The sequence below is a fragment of the Acipenser ruthenus genome, chromosome 16, assembly GCF_902713425.1.
Source record: "Acipenser ruthenus chromosome 16, fAciRut3.2 maternal haplotype, whole genome shotgun sequence".
Taxonomy (NCBI): Eukaryota; Metazoa; Chordata; class Actinopteri; order Acipenseriformes; family Acipenseridae; genus Acipenser; species Acipenser ruthenus.
Window position 1 is genome coordinate 26,523,531 of NC_081204.1, and position 20,504 is coordinate 26,544,034.

Below are 20,504 nucleotides of genomic sequence, written 5' to 3' on the forward strand. Positions count from 1 at the left end.
TCATTTTTTCTGTGTTTTTCTTTTTTGATTCTTGTGCTTGAATTTCTGTTTTGTTTTTCCAAAGGGACCCTAATAAACCTGTACCCCAGGATACCAAATTCATCCACACCAAGGCCAATCGTTTTGAAGAAGTGGCTTGGTCCAAATACAACCCCCGGGACCAGCTCTACCTTCACATCGGACTGAAACCGAGGGTCCGAGACCACTACCGAGCAACCAAAGTGGCGTTCTGGAAACACCTGGTCCCTCATCTCTACAACCTTCACGACATGTTTCAGTACACCTCAACCACAACCAAGGTGCCCCCGCCTCATACCACATCAAACTCCATCATCACAAAAAGACCCAACGGAAAAGCCTTTAACACCAAGCGGCCACCCATATCCACTGCCTACACCAATGAGAACTCCAACGAGAATTGGAATACGGAGGAGGAGAGCGGGACTCTACTTGTTGAGAACCCCCGAGACTATTCGACGGAGCTGAGCGTCACCATCGCAGTGGGAGCCTCTCTCTTGTTCCTTAACGTGCTCGCCTTTGCCGCGTTGTACTACCGGAAAGACAAACGCAGACAGGACTCTAACCGGCAACCCAGTCCGCAGCGTAACACTATTAACGACATTGCGCACGCCCCCGAAGAGGAGATAATGTCCCTGCAGGTGAACCAGAGTCACCACGAATGTGAGGCCCACGACCCTCTGCGGCTCACTTCTCTCCCAGACTACACGCTCACCATGAGGCGCTCCCCTGACGACATCCCTCTCATGACCCCCAACACCATCACCATGATCCCCAATTCGCTGGTCGGGATGCAGAACCTACACCCCTACAACACTTTTACAGCTGGCTTCAACAGTACAGGCTTGCCTCATTCACATTCCACCACCAGAGTATAGCTTTAAAATAAAGAAAATCTAACTGTTTTGGGGTGGTGACAAGAGAAATCCTTTTTTTTTTTTTTTTGAAAGTATTAAAAAAATTCAAAAAATAAAAAGACTCAATAAAGAGAACACATGGTTTATTAAAACTCTGGAGCTGTTTCTGCTGCAGTGTGATGAAGACTGCCAAAATAGTATCTTCTCCCGAGGCAACTGGGAGACTGTGGACAAAAACATTTTCTAATCAAGCCTTTTCAGAAGACAAGAAAATAAGACATTAACAATTTGCTTAAATAAAAAGTGCTTTTTATTTCCCATTCCTGTCTCTCTTGGGAAATGAATAAAAAAAAACTAAAAAGAAAACTAAAAAAAACAATGGCCTCTACTGAGACATGTCAGATTTTTTTTTTTTTTACAATGCCTTAGATATGTACCATGTGGGATTTTTTTATTCCAACCTGCAAGCTTTTTGTGGAAAGAAGGTGCGACGCAGGATGAAAAAATGTGAAAAAAGGTTAAACAACCATTTTATCCGTTGCATACAGCATCTTTTTAAAACAAACAAAAGTTTTTTTCTGACTTAAAATTGAAATAGACTCTGCCAATGAATAAGATAATGCAGAGACAAATGTACAACTTTACTGTGATTGTTTTGTTAATAAGAAAGTGCATCTTTTGCTACAAAGTATCTATCGCTCTATCTAGCTCTATCTATATACATGCATACATACACACACACACCTGTGTGTGCGTGTCTGTGTGTGTATCAGTCCTTGCGTTTGTAGAACATTTGTGTGTAAAAAGGCCTATTATTAACAACAATGTTCATTTTATTCACCACATATAGTATATCAGCTATGTCAATGGTTGTCTGTCTTTGCGGAATAGCACTTGTGTTCTTTAAAAATTATTTACATCTAATTTCTCTTTTACAAAAAAATCTGTTATTTTAAATGTAAGGAAATCTAGCTGATGAATGACAAACTAACGGACGCAATTTCATCAAACTTTGTAAAAAGAAAGCGCTGAAAAAATGACCATAACTAAAACCAGCGCATATATATATATATATATATATATATATATATATATATATATATATATATACCTGATTGTGCCACGTGCCAAATTAGAACCAGCAAACTTGAGAAGAAAAAAAAAATTTTTTTTAGTGTAAATGTGTTCTGTATTTTGATAAGCATTCTGTTTACTTGTGTTTTATTTCTGTTAATATCAGTTTGTAGTGTGATGTCAATCATGATGGGTTCAGTCCCAATGCAATGACTTTGTGAGACATTTCTGTTAAGTTATTTTTGCTGTAGCCACAGGGAAACAGGCTAAAACTTCTGCTGGCATCTTATCAAATGAAAGCTATAATAACTAGAAGGGAAGGATGAAGGAATGAGGCACAGTGAGGAAGGGATTCTCACATAGATCTTCTGTCTGAAGTCTGCCTTCCGTATATAGTACCAATCAAACTGAACCATAGACAGGGAAATGCCATTAGCACATCACTTTATGAAAACTGAGAAATGTAGTTATCGTGCTGGAAAGGTGAAAATTGATTTTCTCAAAGGTTAAGCAATGACACCGTCTGTGCACTAAGGAAATCCCACCATTCCTTCCAACACTTTTTAATTGAATGCATTTTTGTTGGTACATGTTCAGAACTGGCCAAATGACCGAGACATACGTGTGAACAGTATCAGAGCTGGAAGATTATTACTTCAGATTTTCATAGAGGCTCCCTCGTCACAACACCCTCACAAGCCGGATAATGTGTAGTTGTTGTTTTTTTGTTTTGTTTTGTTTTTTTCATAGGTTTACGAGAACCTTCAGTTCTGTAGAATTCATATCATGCGAGCCTTAAAAGAGCCGTCGGACAAAAATGACTCGGCATGAAGCTTTTGAGGGAGAGGGTGTGATTTTCTTTCTTTTGCCAGTAGCCGTCTGGGAGAGCGAGCACCAGGTGGTCTTGTGGCTCTTGTAGATCTGAGCTAAGCAGGCCCCTGCTTATGATTGTCTGACTAGAATTGAATTGTGAATCTCCTTAGATGATGCTGTCCTGAAAGTTTAAAAAAAAAAAAAAAATGGCATGTTTTTTTTTTTTTGTTTGTTTGTTTGTTTTGTTTTTTGTAGATATTTACAGTCCAACTAAAGGTATATTATAGGATAGGATTTTAACTAATCTGGTCATTTTACCTGAACAATACCCAAAACTGTAATGCAAATACAGACCGAAGACAGTGTTGATGCATTGACAGGGCAGTAAGAGATAATAGATTTCCATATTAGAGATAAACATTAGGGAGAGATAAGGACAAGGTTTTCCAAAACCCACTGAATCCATTTTCATATGGGATGTATAGAGTACAAGCTATATTAAAGAGCATGAAAATGATTTTCAATAATTCACTTGGTACTAGGTCATAAAACCCTCTGTGGATTCCACTACTTGGCATTGCAAAAGAGGAGGGAAAAAAAGATGGGAATGTGCCAAAAACATCCTTCCAGCATGAAAATAATAGCAGGTGCTTCTTTGGCCTGCTTAGAAGCTAATCTCTAAGGTACGTGTACAGAGAGTAGGCCAATTGCCAAGACAAGGACTTGCAGAAAAAAAAAAAACTGGTACATTTTTTATACCGCACAGGAATTCGATTACATTTTTAAGTTAAAGCCATCCAAAGCTCTTCAGTGAAATAATGTCAGACTGGAAATATATATATATATATATATATTTACTGGAAATGCAGTATGTTCTTGATCTACGATAATAATGTGCCATAATGAGAATGGCTCAAATTTAAGTGTGTGCATCCAATGGAGTATTTTATTGCAAACCAGATATACATTCTCCCATTTTAGTGTGGACGTGTTAACAAAACCACACTTTATTGAAAAAAGAAAAAAAAAATGCTTGGATATTCATGAAACCCTTCTGAACTGTTCTGTTTAAAGGGTGTTTGGTGTTATATCAGATTTCAAACCACTCTTTAACATTAGAGAACATTTAGAAACACTTGTCTTTAAAAAGTTTTTTTTGTCTTAAGAATTTTCTTATTTCTGTTGAAGTTGGATTTGTAACGTAAAGCCAGAAAAAATAAATGGATAATACTGCTTTTTTTCCAAGACATTAATATGCAATTTTTTTTTAATTTTTTTTTTTAGTAAATGCCTATAATCATGTATTCCTTGTATTCCTAATTCTTAATGGGCTATGGCTGTTTTGGAAAATCGTGTAGTACAGTACTGCATATAAACTGTCAGATCACCTCAGAAGTTATAGCTTGCTTGTGAATGTGACTGCAATGAAAATAACACGTTTTTGATGCTAAAATACAGTAACACCCCACAATCACATTTTCACTAGAACAGACGTCTGGTATATTTTACAGGTTTTTAATTGAAACAAGCAATGGTACTGGAGCTGTGCAAATCACCTACCTTAAATATTTTGAAACATTTGTAATTAAAAATAAAAAACAATAAAAAGGGGTGTGTTCTTTTCTCCAGATAGACTGCCTAGAGCGTCACCAGAGAAAGGGTCACAAAAACCAGAAAGCATCATCTACCAGTATTAAATATTTATAAAATGTATTTATACCAGATCACATCAGAGTAACATATCCTAAATAAAATATATCTTTATTTGTGAATAATCTCATGTTTACAAAAATGAAGAAACAAAGAGGATTCAGTCTTTTGTTTGTGTCACTTTCTGTCATCGTAAATTTGTTTTTTAATGAACACAGTTTGTAAAATACAGCCCGAGGGTCTCCCTGGTAAAGGCATGACCGCGGGGTGAACAGGATGAGTATTACGCTCAGGGGAGCGCAGGTTTGCATCCCAGCTGTGTGAAGTTGCCGGTCTTGGCTGGTGATTCCACATTCCACATGGAGCTTTGCATTGGCTCTGGTGCTCCTATAGGTAAGGGAGTCACAGTCAGCAGGGACTGAGTCACCTCTGCACTGTATAGTGGCATCTGCTGGCCTGGCACATGCTGAGCTCAAGCGCTCACCTGCAGGGCTTGGATTTGTCCTCCAGGAGCCGGTAGCTCTTCGACATCCGCTCTCGAGCTCCTGGGTGTAAAAATGCGATCGTCTTCAGTTCTGCTGAGCTGTTGTGGGGAACTGTCGCAGAAGAGAACCCAATTGGACATTGTAAATTAGGGAGAACAATGGGGGTCGAATAATAGGATCATTCAGCAAAAGCACCATGCAAGGGCAGGACCATGCAAGCCTAGTCCTGAATATAATATTTCAAGACATGTGTTACAGTAATGCAAAACATAGTTGCATTTCAGCAAAATATTTCCATGCTAATTGACTGCTGTTTTACAGGTAGTTTGCAGTACACAAAGCCACCTGCCAAAAGACTCTGCATTGCCTCTTTAGATTAGGACAACAAAAAAAAGCAAGTTGCATTGGGAAGCAGAATGCAGAACAGCTTTGGCAGGTCCTCTGCAGTGCGACTGAGTGAAATGAGATTGGTCATCTCAGTGCGCAATGAGACAGTCTGTGCTTCAGAGAGACCCAGGACTGAATGATAATGGGGTTCAGGTTAGGTTTGAGGTGCGCTTGCAGATCTGTCAGGGGAAGTTCTGGTGTTGCCTGCTGGCTGTGCCTGACAGTCACCAGTGCTACTGCCTCTCAGCTTTCATGACTACTAAATTACCTACATTTATTTTTCATCAGATATGTTTAAACTCTTAGAAGAAGGGGGAGACCACAGAGCTTTGGGTTTGGGTCTGCAGTAAGATTCGAGAAACCAGTTTCCTGGGTATGGTCAGAGCCTTAAGGGAGGATTAACCAAGACTTTCCTAAGCTAGCAGTATTTAAAACAATTATGTCATTCATTGACAAATACATCCGGAACACTTTCGAACAGTGTTAAAATGTTTTTTAAATAAAACCCTTTGCCAGGGAAAGTCTTTGTACTCATGTTTATTGAAATAAACAATTACTTATCACTGTTCGACACCTATTAAAAAGCCATTTTAACTTTTCAACCTTGCATTGATGATAAAAATGGGTAAGAATGGGCGATGGTAATGTAAAATCCATGGCTATCGATGTGCACCAGATGTTTTGAAAGGTCTCTAAATTGGAAATGAAATTGGTGGATCGATGTGAGGAATCCCAAGTGCAATTCTGTTATTATTGAAAGTCTTTCCTTTTTTTTTTTAAACTTGTTGCTTACAAACAACCCCTCAGTTTCAGCTCATAATGGGATTTATAACTTGGCAATCACAGTGGCATATTTGAAGGTCGTTTAGACATAATAATATTGAAACTGTAACATAATAAAAAAAGATTAGTGTGCTCTACATTTGTTCAATTTCAGTGTTTCCTCAGTAAAAAAAATACAAGAAAATGAAAATAAAAAAGGCATTGCCGGTACTTCAGGCATTTCATTCCAAATTAAATCGTGAGCCATTTTTCATTTGAAAGATCTTCACACATGCTGTTCAAATTCAAGAATTGATTAAATTTAACACCACCTATCAGAAGGTGAGAAATGATTTCGCAGCTCACTGCCATTCTATTACCAATGACTACAGTAAACTCCATGCATATTTATTAATAACCAAAGTACAGTTAAAAAAATAAATGCAAAACACATCATAAAATGTGTTTAGCTTCATATAAAACTTCACACAACAGTGACTGAGGAAAACAGATCTGACATGGATATCCAAAGGCATGCTAACCAAGGCTTTACAATCCATTTCCTTGTCAAACCGAGCAGATAATTCGAAAACAACATTATAGATTTCAAAACTGTTGCAAATCCCTGGTACCTAGGTCCTAATCGCATTTTTTGCAGTTTATGTCAGTGGTCTATCAGGAGCCAAACCAAGTGACCTACAGCACGGGAAGTATTTTTTATCTCCTACGTTTTACTCGAAAAACAAGTATAACTGGAATTTAAATAAAATGCATGTATATGTATAAGTATACATATAAAGCAGGAATAATGTAAAAGTGTAAAGCATCATTTAAATGTACAGTATATTTCCATTTTGGAGTGAGGTGCAGTATTTTCCCCCTGTAATAATCATTTTTTCTTTGTTTCCCCTGTATCAGGTATCACCTGTATTCCATATTGCACACCACTAACTAATGAATGCAATTTGGTTGAGCAAGCTCTGTGTAAATCCTGGTGTGGTACAGTAGATGGCTTTTCTGATTGATAGGATTGTGCCATTGTTAATTGCTCCTGGACAGCCATGTCACAGATGGTTGTAGGTTAAGAAGGTGAATACACTGGTAGCCTGTGATGCATTACACAATATGGTATTGCTCCTTTAGATATTATTTGTGCTTTGTGATATTATTTGTGCCTTTTGTCAAGCACTTGGGTTTTGTTTTGAAAAAAAAATGGATTCAAGCTACAGGAAATGGCGCAGTTTGACATGACAGCTGCAAACTGGTCCTTCAGAAATGGATATTTTATCCATTTATTGATTGGCTTTTTTATCAAATAACTACAAATCAATGGAAATTTGTTTCCACATTCATTTTAATTTCTGGGTAGAGGAAAGATATACACGGTTCAATGCTTTGCTGCACGCCCTGAACAGAATAGTCAATGTATAGATTAGTGTAGTCAATTTATATCAACAATAATGTTATATACTTCCTATTGAATGATGTGGTTGAAACAGGTGTTCATTCTAGTTTGAGAGCGGAGGTGCAGTTAACTTCCAGTTACAAGAGATTTGAAAAATATATATATCTCAGCTTCAGAAGACTTCTTCCATAGCCACTTACTCCATGAAGATCACAAAGGTAAGAAATTCATTGATTTTTTTTTTTTGTTCAGCAGTTTTATCAGCTTTTAAAATTAGAAAAAAATACAGTCATCCATCTACAATACCCATAGGCTTCGTAGGCATTATCCCAATTTCTTACCCAAGGTCGTCTCGGGGGAAGGGGGTGGGGTGTTCGTCCATGACATGAAATCATTTGCCCTGCTTTTAATCTTGCCCCTCACTAAGGAGGAAAAACAACAGAATTCCCTGTAGCTGTGAAGAAGGCTCATATATAACCTGGACTTTGAAGGATAGATATTTGGGACAATAATTTATTCCCTCAGAGCTCCGGAAATGAGAATCAGCAATCTGAAAAACATACATGAGCTCCCGAACTGTATGAAATACTGGAACAATCTGGAGAAAACTCTCACTAGGTGTTATTCAAGCTGTCTATGGGAGGTGTGGCAGCTAGCTTCCTGGATGAACTGCTCCCATATTAGACTGATTGACACAGCTGACTACTTGTAATTCAGAACTAAATCTATTCACCTCTGTTGGACAGGTCAGTTGAAACCAAACCACCATTTAATTCTGTTCAAGTGCCCGTCTCTGCAGTGAAATATTTGTCACAAACCCTTTGTGTGGGGTTGCTGATAATGCTATGGCCTGCTATTGGTTTTGCTGAAGATTCTTCACATCTGCTCTTGAACTGGCGCCTTGATGGTTTCCCAATGTTTTGTTTTTTTTTTCAGATCTGACCACAATACAGTATAAGGAATGTGGAATAGCTGTGGAGACCCACAGATTTGACATAAAATGTTGTTCTGTATAAAAAGAGTAAATTGGCAGGAGACAGTATCATAATTCAATGTACAATGTACAGGTGTTGGACAGATTGAAACCCCTACTACAGTAGCACTAACCTTGGTGCAAAACAGCTGCTCCTGTTGTCTGCTGCAGTCACAATGGGTTAGACAACAGGCATACTACAGTGACGGTAGAAAGATAACTATGTCTCTCCCTCCAGAACGATTAAAATCAGTGCCGTCTGTCTGTCTGTAGGTGCCCCTATTGACAGTGGTATGGCAGGTGGTTCTAATGTTTTGTCCAACGCCCTGTACATTTCTATAGTGCAATCTCAAGGCACAGCACAACATCTGAAGTGACAAGTTCTGAAATGAGACCTGAACTTGTTGGACCATGTCATGTGTATCCCTGGCAATCAGACTCCATCGTCTAGGGGCATGGGAGCCAAAAGCAATTGACCAAAAGCCAGAGTTTGGTGAAAAAAAAAGTCCTGAACTCATTACATGGAGTGGCTGAGGATGGAAACCCCTGAGTGAGGTCAGTAAGATTTGGCTCTGAGTTTTTCTCTGCCTGAAGCAATTGAGTCTGGCTGTTGTTTATGTCCTTGAAACAGGCATCAGATTTCAGTCTATTGATTTAAACAGACAAAACCCATTTCAGTATCAAGGGTGCCTTTGCAAGAAAGGCCGTTGAAGTACCTCTTAATAGTTTTAATATTGCAGTATTAGCTATTTACACTGAGAAGATAGAAGGAGATGAATAATCGGATTACTGAAAAGCAGTCTACATTTACCGCTGTAATGGTGTGGTTTGGATGGATTTTTTGCCATGTCTTGACTTTTCCTGGTTAAATATTGATAATATGAAAAAAAGTAAAGTGGAATTTGATTTAGCAAGTCACCAAATGGACTGAACTTTTCTGTCTGCTAAAGCTAGTGGCTGCTTAGCGCAATAATAATAATAATAATAATAATAATAATAATAATAATAATAATAATAATAATAATAAGCAGAGGTGAAATGTGTACCTACTTTTACCAGTGACAGAGATACATGGTTATAATAATCCTGTACATTTGTCACACTTTAGAGCTTACATACTGTATATCTAGAGATTTTCTTATCCAGTTGTGAGAAATCTTTAGTACATTGAGAGTATCAGGATTTGTGTATATAGGGAGTCTGTCCCTTTGCCCGTATGTGTACATGCAATGGGTGTGGATCAAGGTGATCTACAAGCACTGACATGCTTGTTATGATGTGTTGCATTATGGATTTTGACCACTGGAGGGCAGCATATGTTTAACAGCACATGATTCCAATCGGTTTCAAGCCTAGAACCTCATAGAGCACCTTGGTTATACTGAATCGCTCATTATGAGTATTTTCATTTTCGTAACTATTTATTATTTTAAGATGGGAGACAGTACAGATGTTGATTTTTTATTGTATTCTTTTTTTTTTCAAATATGTGTGGGTGCACAGCTGCTACTATTGAAAGAGACACACACATTTCATCAAGAACTTAGAAAAGTCCTAGGAATCATATAAGGAGGTCATTTCTATTCCCTGTGTATTAAAACAGTGGCACATGTACATACGGCAGTCATTATCAATGTTGTGGAAAACCACAAACACTGTAGTGTGTGAGTCTCTGTGGTGTATTTTGTCCTTAAAGTTAAAATGCCAGCTTTGGTCCTAGTTTTTATATTTAAACAGTGGCGATTCACCACCATTTAGAACAATTGAATTGATCCCACGATACACTGTGTGTTTTAAGCCCCTAAGATTGTTAAATTGTAAACGATTCCTCTTTTAAACGTGGTATATTTAAAGGATCTCTGGACCTTTCTGCCTGATTAGTTGTTAAATTGGTCGTTTAATTTATTACGTTTCTTTTAGTATTTCTAAATTATCACTGTTGACTATTGAACAGTTATGGACAATATTGCAGTACTGAATTATTACCACAGGGTGGCAGCACAGACGATATTTAAACTGAAATTCAACATCTCCTTGTCTTCAGTTTATAGGGTGTGTTGAAGATTTTTTTGAGAACCAGCTAGGGCAGAAACGGTGGGGGGGAGGGGGGATCTGGCATTTTTAGGATGAAACGTGCGAGGAACATTCTATTGTTGAACCTATCCTAATCTGGGGGCGGGTGTGGTCTGTCTGCCTGTCTGTCAAACTGGAGTGCTGTGCCATGCTTCCATTTATCACGGATGCCGAGTTATTAAGGGTAGGTGCAATCAAAATACAGTGTCTCTTTATGTTATTTCCAGGGAAAGTAACGCTAACTATCGAAAATGTATTTCCTACCAAAATACACACACACGCACACACACACACACACACATTTGGCAAATGATGATCAATAAAATACATTATTTAATTTACACAAAAGAAAAACCCAAACTAATGTTTATTCTGACAGTTGAGATACATAAACCAGTGTAAATAGACACTGCGCTAATTAAACTAATTAGTGTCATAGGACGTTTGTCCTATTTATCAGTGGTGTATGCAGTATAAGTAACGACTGAGAAAGATATCATATACTGTAAATTACTTGTAATATGTAAGAACATAAGAAAGTTTACAAACGAGAGGAGGCCATTCAGCCCATCTTGCTCATTTGGTTGTTAGTAGCTTATTGATCCCAGAATCTCATCAAGCAGCTTCTTGAAGGATCCCAGGGTGTCAGCTTCAACAACAATATTGTTTAAATCTATGGCTATTATTATTATAACTTTAAAAATGCACTAAAACTGCCTGAGCCCTGCGATTTGAAGTAACATTATTCTCAAGTGATGCCGCTGGTCTATCTAAATGTAATATTCAGAGTCTTTGTGTGAGACAGTGTGCCTCTCCACAGATCTCAATGTTCAGACAGAAAGCTACCGTTCATGTTTACAGGCACGTAGTGTATTGCTGTGCCTTCCTGTCTTCTGGGCTTAGCCTCATTAAAAAGGCAGCCTTTCTAACTAAGCCCCTCTGGTAATGGCATCAGGAAATATTAAGGGTCTCTCCTGAAAAGGCCAAGTCTATACAAACACACATTTGTACCAGCGAGATTTCATCTTCTAGACAATAGCGGGTTTAATTTCCGGTTTCCTGTCTAGCAGTCAGGAGGACCCTTTTTTCTCAGAACTACGTCTTCAGAAAACATGTGAGAGGCAAGGAATGTGGAGAATGGCAGTTAAAAAGTTCTTATGAAGGGCTATTAGCTTAGTTCCTAATAATGCACCCGAAGAGGGCATCTGGGTCTGGAGGTGTGATAATGACTTAGCAGTGTGCTTCTGGGGGTGTGATATAATAAATATAACATGCCAAAAATGCCAACAATTTCAGACAAGCAACACTCACATTCAACACCATCATGATACAAATAATCCTGTTCACGCTAAATAGTTACACCTCTATAACATAAATATTGCTGTCTTTTAGTATTCCCCAATACAGTGCAGATATTTAACACCTATCGCAATTTGAATGTGTCTGATCAATAGAGAGTAAACCGCTTCTCTGCTTGAGCTTTCCTGAGAGTAAAACTGGAAACCAGCAGAAGCATACATATTATATTATTATAGTCAATGGGGGCAGATTCTTATGCAGCCATAATTGTCTTTTTCAATAAAGTTATAGATAGAATGAGTCTCCATAGCAACAATTGCAGACCTGTATCCAACATAACAGGAAAATGAACCCAAAATGATTGGATGCGTTGCTTTTGACAAGTGAAGGCCAAAGCATTAAACTTTGAAATGAGTTATTAGTTATGTTGGGATAAGCGCTAAAAAGAGCTCCAAAGTACAACAGCCTGAATTAAATCAATTAATCCATCAATAAGCAGTGTGGAGTAGTGGTTAGGGCTCTGGACTCTTGACCGGAGGGTCATGGGTTCAATTCCCGGTGGGGACACTGCTGCTGTACCCTTGAGCAAGGTACTTTACCTAAATTGCTCCAGTAAAAACCCAACTGTATAAATGGGTAATTGTATGTAAAAATAATGTGATATCTTGTAAGTCGCCCTGGATAAGGGCATCTGCTAAGAAATAAATTATTATTATTAATAAACATTTTCATTTCTGTATTTGTCTGTCTTAGATTTGTCAGTCATTTTTTCTCATTGTCATAAAATGTAGGGCACTAGTGCATAGCTGAGTAGAGCAGTAGCATGCATCGATCACATGTGTTACAGTGGTTTCAGATAATCAATCAATGAAATGTCTGAGAGCAGAGGCAGGCTGATGTGATGTTAACCCAGGCCAGAAGGCAGAATAGAGAATTCAGACACCGATGAAGGTTAAAAGTACAGAGCACATTTATTTCACTTGTCAAATGCTTCACACCATACATAGCCTAGGTCCACAGTTCTATTCTATAACATACAAACGGTTCTTAAAGGTACAGTAACCAAGTTAAGCTAGGGATTATTACATATAACACTTAACAATAACATGTTTAGTGAAAAAGTCTTATCATAAGTACTGAATCCCATTAAGTGTCTCTTTATTAACATTCTCATTTGAAAATCCACTGCTGCTAAGTCAGCTCCATAACTAATACCACACAAACCACTTGAGATGCTGGCTTCATACTTTCAGTGTTACAGAATCTCCTCAGCAAAAGCTCATGGCGAGCATTTTCAACTTAGAACTGCATACTGACTGGACCAGGGAATCAAAACCGCTGATGTTTCCATCTCGCATTGCAGGCTACTCAGGACAATCCTGTTAATTGAGTGTGTCAATACTGATGGTCACCGCTTTATACTGTGTAGTGAGTATATTGTTTGAGCTGTCAAACAGACATGATTCACTAACATGATATGAAATAATATTATCAAAGTCATTTCCCTCCAGAGAAATGACATTGGGTGAGTTGCACTTCCCTATATACTGTGCTGCTGTTTTTAACACCATTTCTGTCACAAGTTTCACGATAGGAAGCTGCATAGTGTACTTTCCCTAATAGGGGCTTTTTAACTAGGATGGTTTCCTGGAATAAGCTGGACTTACAACTATCCAACTGCTGTATGGAAATATCTGTATAACAACAGTAAAACCCTTCCCAGAATCTGGTCAGTTTTTGGAGAATTTATTTTCTGCTGATAATGAAAATATGACAACCAGCATCAATGTTGGACCCTCACCAGTGTCCACCATTTACATCAATTAAAACGCTACAGTAGTATAGGTAGGTAGGGTAGAATGGTAACGTTTTTCATATTTGACATACCAAATACACATTTAGTGATCAATCATTATTTGTTTATTTAGCAGACGCCTTTTATCCAAGGTGACTTACAGAGACTAGGGTGTGTGAACTATGCATCAGCTGCAGAGTCACTTACAACAGCGTCGCACCCGAAAGATGGAGCACAAGGAGGTTAAGTGACTTGCTCTGGGTCACACAGTGAGTCAGTGAGCGAGCTAGAATTTGAACCAGGGACCTCCTGGTTACAAGCCCTTTTCTTTAACCGCTGGACCACACAGCCTCATGGTGCCATATCAATGCCAGTGTGTTACTATATTAGAAACACTGAGAAACGTGTGTCAAATCCATTGTGTTACCATCCCTGCTAATGCGAACCGTTTTACTTGGTTACCTCAGGATAGTACACTGGTATTTTAGAAACTATCCTGTAACAGAACACAAAATGCAATCTAATATTTAAAAGCTAGTCGACAGCAATTAAGATAAACTTCTATCGGCATTGTATCTCTTCGTTATCTCTAACACTTACACATGCTTTTACCTCACATTGCATTGTCATAAATATACAGGGACCCCTGGTTTGATAAATGACGCCGAGGTGCTGTATGTTAATGAGTTGCCCACTACAGTATTCCTAGGTGTAAATTGGTTGGATCCTTACAATAGCTTCCAACAGTTTACTAATCAAGTAATCTTCAGGTGTAAATAGTGTCAATAAAAGTTTTTTTTTTTTTTTTTAACAAAGGTGTAATCCTCTCGTCTCGTACAAGGGCTTACATGCTAATAGGGGCAGTTAGGGGCCTAGTATTCAAACTGAGTTTTTTTTTTGCTTGTTTTAACTATTTAAATGTGATACTGCAGGCATTGGTGTACTGTTCATACTGCGCTTGGAGTCTTGCTGTAATACTAGGGGCCTGACGGTCTTGAAGGTGAGATCCTGCACCAGGCATTATCAAAACACTCTGTTCATACTTAAAAACCATGCTACAAAGTTTCAAGGTTTGTGTATGTTTTTGTATTTATATATACTGTATATATATATATATATATATATATATATATATATATATATATATATATATATATATTTAGTATATATATATATATATATATATATATATATATATATATATATATATATTTAGTATGCCCACTTATTTTGTCCCCGATTTTCTCCTCAATTTGGAATGTCCAATAATTTTTTCTACTCACTGCAGCAATTCCACACACAGCTCAGGAGACCTGAAGGTTCAGTGGGTGTCCTCCGATCCCACGACTGAGCCAGCGTCCTCTTTTACACCCAGGAAGTCGAGAGCAGATTTCAGCGAGCTGCCGGCCTCTGGAGGACAAAGGCCAGCCCTGCAGGTGTCCACTCTGAGTTAACTGGCACCATGAGGAGAAACAGTCCGACAGTCTTTCCTCCCTAACCGGGAGCGTCAGAGCCAATGAGACGCCTTGGAAATCCCCAGTGAAGACCGGCCAGGACTCACCATGCACACCACACAGCTGCTCTTTTACCAGGTGAGCCACTTGGGGACCCCATTGGCCATGCTTTTAATGCATCTTTTTACACTTTGCAAATATACCACAGGAAACTTTCATAAGGGTTTCGTCCCAAAATACTGCTTGTCAATGGATGCACAGAACAGCATTTCAATGGAGCCTCCATTACCAATGCTAATTGAGACCTGGGGGTGTTGTAAAATTGATTCATTCAGAAAATCAAGCTATTACTGTTATGTACCATGGTTAATGTGACCTTCCCAGTCCAATAATTACAATCCAGCCCCTGGACTACTGCTCTACTTTGCAGTTTTCATTGATAATCTGGATGAGCGAATATTGAATAAACCTGGTTACCTCAAACAGTTCAATAAAAGGTTGTATGTACTGCAAGCTTGGTTTAATTTAAAATAGTCTTTCATAAAACATTGCTTAAAATCATTACATCTCAAAATCCTAAATGATGAAAGATAGGTTCAATAAGTGATTTTTGTGATATAATTGAAAACGTTGTAGTATTAACTGACTATGACTTTAAAGCGGTATTAGCAAGCCTGATGTTCATGCTGCACCACAAAAATAATGATGTATATTAAAGCCTTGCAACAAACGTGATCTTCGTAACTTGTCACTTTTGTGTTTACAGCAGAGAATAGCTCTGGAATATTTTTGATAGTGGAAAATGTGAAGGCACGTGAATTTCCTTGTGTTGAAACCTTAGCTGTGGTTTAACATACACAACTGCACGTTTTAACTTTCTGTCAGGAAGTGAAAACCAACTGACTGAAGCACTGTAACTGTTGAAAGGCTAAAAGCACACACATGCTAACTGACACTTTCTGGCTGACAGGAAATCTGCATTTTCTAAGTTAAACGGCCAGCTACCACAGTTGCATTGCACTGCTTGCAATCTTCTAATTAGAACTGTTGACAGAATCCAGTGCTTCAAAGGCATTATTTGCAGATCATTTACTAGCTTTACAATAACAGGCTCACTAAACAGGATTACAAATATGTACAACAGGCTTGCAAGTTGTACCTAGTTTTTAAGAGTGTTTTTGAAATTGAAATAAACATATAACAAAAGCACGGATACAATAAAAATCCATAATAGTTTATTTTTGTAATATTCACAGTCAAATGTACAATGTTTATATACAAGTACAACACTTTTAACTCAGAAATGCGGGACATTTTTCCAGCAGAAACAACGACTCAATCACTGAACTCTGACCTCCCAGTAACCCAGTACAAGTGAATAGCTGAAGAACCTTGAATAAGCAGCCACTTGTCTTAAGTTCCAAACACTAGCTGTTTGGCCCTACTGTTGACTGGTTAATTCAGGTTTCACTGCATTTTCAATTCAAGGACTATTTACAAATGCCATTATTTTAAAAAAATGTACTGAAGTGATTATCAGTATTCATTATGATAATTGTTGTTTGTCATACACATAAGGAGTAATGTAGTTATGGTTCCTTTGAGAGTTCTTGGTCGCTCAAGCTATAGCCCTCTCATCAACCCCCTCCCCACCACCTTCAATAGTGCAAATTGTCAAATTGACTTTATAAACAGCTCAGTTTGAAAAAGGATTTGGTATCTTTCGAACAGAAATCTAGTTCTCTATAATGCATATTACTTAGTCAGTTTTGGATCATTTCTGAATACAGGCAGCAAGAGTCCTTCCTCTATTTGTGTCTGTTTAGTCATTCCACATCTCTGGAGAAAGAAACAAAACACTGAGATTAGTGTTCAGCTCAGACAGCAAGTTGGAGACAAACCAATCAGCTTCTAAGCAGAGGAAACCACATTTTGGTAAAATATTAATTAGAATCTGTATAATAAATGCATTGTATATGGGGCAATATTGACTGAATAAATTAAGGCATTGTAAATAAAAGTATTACTAAATATTGTGCATCTTCCTTTTTATTGAATGAATAACATTAAAATATGTGCCAATAGGATCAACTGTGTATATTAATATATGTAATGCATACACCTCTATTTATATATTTCATAATTTGTAAAGCTCCCTTCACATTTAATGTAAGGCCGATATATTTACTAAATACCATATATATTTTTAATTCATAATGTATATCTTTTTCAATATTTATGCACGTTTATGTTTTGAACTTATACTACTCTGTGGTCATGTGCATTCTGCAGAAAGTTGTGGTTCATGATGTTAAAAAAGCAGCTATAACTAGCAAATACAGTCATTTCTTTCATTATGATTTTTAAAATGAGTTGTATATGATATACATCTTTTAAAATAAATGGTAATACACAGTACAAAATACATTATCATAGAGGGGATTAATGGGAAATATATGCAAGTTTTTTTTTACCATATTAATAAATAAAGTGAACTGCATGGCATTTTGAAATGCAATGTTAACACTTTTTAAAAGAAAGTGTTTATTTCCTCACAGTATTAGACAAGATTACATACCAGCTAATACTCTGTCTAGGTTTTCAATGTAGCTTTCCAGGTCACTTGTGTCTCCAAGTTTTGCTAAAGAAAAAAAAAAGTAAGAGAAATGAAAAATGATTATCTTAAACAACATATAAATGGCAAAAGAGTTTGTTTGTCCTGTTGCTGTAACTGTAAAGGGTACTGCACAAAACATAAACCACTCAAGTGAAAATATAAAACTAATAAAATGTCTAATGATTTAAAACAGGATTATGCACTGAAAAACATGCACAAAACATGAAAGAAAATGGAGTTCCAGAGATTGAATCAGCCAATTACACAAAGCTGATCTTTCCTACATGCCCTCACTCACAGACATGCAATTGTCTTAATTTCTCTTCCTACCTTTTGAAGGTGTCATCACTTCGGCTATAGTTAGATTTTCTTCACTGTTGTTTAGACTGCTACCAGGGGAGGAATTGCCACCTGATAAAAAAAGACAACCCTACATTTAACATCATTTTAGTTTTCTATACACAGGGGTTTTTTTTATTATTATTTAACTCAAGTTTCTATTTAGAAAGAAGCTATGCTGTTAAGGCTTTCACTATTTTTCTTTATGACTCAAATAGTGAAAATATGTGACTACAAGTTTAACCATGACATACTGCATACGGCCCTATCCAAAACGCTTTATTCTAGAAATAACTCTACATTCATGAACAGTTTTTATGAATAAACAGTTTGCTATTTATTAAACAGAAGTACAGTTTTATAACACTACAGTTGCGGTATTATTGCCTCAGTGAGCAGAAGAAATAGCTAGCCACACATTGCAAGCATATGAAACACTGATAACAAGAACATAACATCGGTTGTGAATAAAACATAATAATAATAATAATAATAATAATAATAATAATAATAATAATAATAATAATAATAATAATAATGTTCATACTTATATTAATTATACTAATAACAAAAATTCCAAACCTGGGTACGGGGGTAATCCCCAAACGCCCAGCATGTTTTCAATACTGTTAGGCTTCTTCATAACAATACATACGTCATAATTTCAAACCGTTAACTCGTCTTTAATTAACTCCGATTTAAAAAAAAAAAAACAAAAAAAAAAAACCCTAAAACACCTGTTAATTTTGCAAAACTGGAACCAAACAACTGTTACATAATTCGAGTCCTTTTAAGTAGCCTACTATAGTGTGTTTTTGTTTTTCATGTTGTACATTAACATAATGTGTTGTTCTCCTTTCAAAAAGCAGGAGTTATTAAAGATTGGAGAAAACGTTATGAAAATATGCCCCAATAACTCGTTACAATTAAACATAACAGACGTTTCCTAATACATTTACACAAAGTAATCGTATCACATTTTACATGTATATGAAATGGACTCATGTACAGAACATTAAAACCGTTAACTTACTGTCGACTGACTCGTTATATGCGCTGTCGCCCATGCTGGTGGCTTTTTTCGCTTGTTTCAAATGCTGATCGTAATTTCTCTTTGGAGTGTGCGTTTCGAAGTCCTCCATCACATCATCAAATTCCTTCAGTAGGTCTTCAAATTCGTTTTCTGCCTCTGAAAATAACAAACTGAATTGTTAGAATCGGTTATGTGGCAGTTGCAATGTAATTGAACTACTTACAAGAGCTTAATTTAATACATGTTTAAACGTTAAATGTGTAGTGTGGTTATATTTTAAGAAGCTACAACTAATATATGTATTTAATTGAAACATACATTCAAAATGTGTCTTATCTGATCATTATTTTCAATTTTTACTGCTTATTGGTGAAAATATGATTACAAACATATTTAAACAAATAAGACCAACTGTTTTAAGACGAGTATAGTACCGTAAAAAAAGTAGTTAGACTTACTTGAATATTTTTCTGACGCCATCCTTAATATCAGCTCGAGATACTATTCCAACACAATGCGTTTCAACTATTCTATAGTTCTGCCCAGAAATAGACAGCTTGTCTTAAGTAAGCAACCTTGACATGGGATGTTGACTGGCACTCTGTGCAGCCAATGATAGAAAATAACACAGAGTGGGCGTTATCTGTGGGCGGGCTGGAACATTATGAATGAAATGGAATTTGATGCGTGGAAATAGTACACTTAAATGTTGAAGTTTTTTTTTTCCAGATTTTAAAATACGTTATGACTTAAATGTAACATGGAAAGTGATTTTGACCCCACAATAAAGTAAATAGGATATACACTACTGACCTACATATCAGTACCACAAATATACTGTACCTGTGCTATAAAATGTAGCAAAATAGGCGGCAGATAAGAGCAAGTAAAGCGCATTTAAGGAAGAGTGTCCATAGGGTAAAAAAAGAGGAGTTCTACAGGTGCTGTCTGAAGAGGTGAGTCTTGAGGAGGCGCCGGAAGGTGGTCAGAGACTGGGCAGTCCTGACATCTGTAGGACTGACAAATATACTGTACCTGTGCTATGACAGTATTCTAAAAAGACCAAACATTTCAGATGTATGAAAGGAGGCAAGGTTGTGGACAGAGGGCAGAATTTATTTAAGGAAGCAATTAAGTGGTCCCTGCGAGCCCTCGCAAGTAATATTGGACAATGTATTTCAGTTTGATAAGATACTGAACTGGAATGAATAATTAACGAGTCAAAGCACAATGATTAAACGGAGGTACATCTTCCTTAGAATAAAACTAGAATTTATATATTTTTAAAATATTTGTGTTACAGTGGGTGGTGTTCACGTAACCCTCACGCGGAGCATACTGTACTTGTGTGGGTGATGGTGGAGCAGTTACTCTTAATGGGTTAACTATTGAGTAAGTGTGAATCTGGCATTGAGCCTAGGGGGCATTCCAAGTAAACGGGAAGCCCCAAATGAATGCGGCACGTTCACG

The 20,504-nt window shown here is 37.2% G+C and overlaps 2 protein-coding genes across 4 annotated transcripts in view; one reads left to right on the top strand and one right to left on the bottom strand.

The window, feature by feature from the left end:
- LOC117412286 (neuroligin-3-like) overlaps nt 1-1,934 on the top strand; it is a 116,477-nt gene extending 114,543 nt beyond the window's left edge. For all 3 annotated transcript variants that reach the window (XM_058989166.1, XM_058989167.1, XM_058989168.1), the window contains one exon: nt 65-1,934. In XM_058989166.1, coding sequence (XP_058845149.1) covers nt 65-896 — 832 coding nt within the window. In that variant the 3' untranslated portion in view covers nt 897-1,934. The remainder of the gene's footprint in view (nt 1-64) is intronic.
- A 14,324-nt stretch (nt 1,935-16,258) lies between these two features.
- On the bottom strand, nt 16,259-19,603 carry LOC117412645 (regulator of cell cycle RGCC-like). Its single transcript, XM_034021173.3, has 5 exons — nt 19,493-19,603; nt 19,035-19,190; nt 17,993-18,073; nt 17,624-17,686; nt 16,259-16,884 (listed from the first exon to the last, which is right to left on the bottom strand). Exons 1-5 carry the CDS (start codon nt 19,512-19,514, stop codon nt 16,868-16,870), a joined length of 339 nt encoding a protein of 112 aa, XP_033877064.2. The 5' UTR covers nt 19,515-19,603; the 3' UTR covers nt 16,259-16,867.
- Nucleotides 19,604-20,504: the final 901 nt, after the last annotated feature.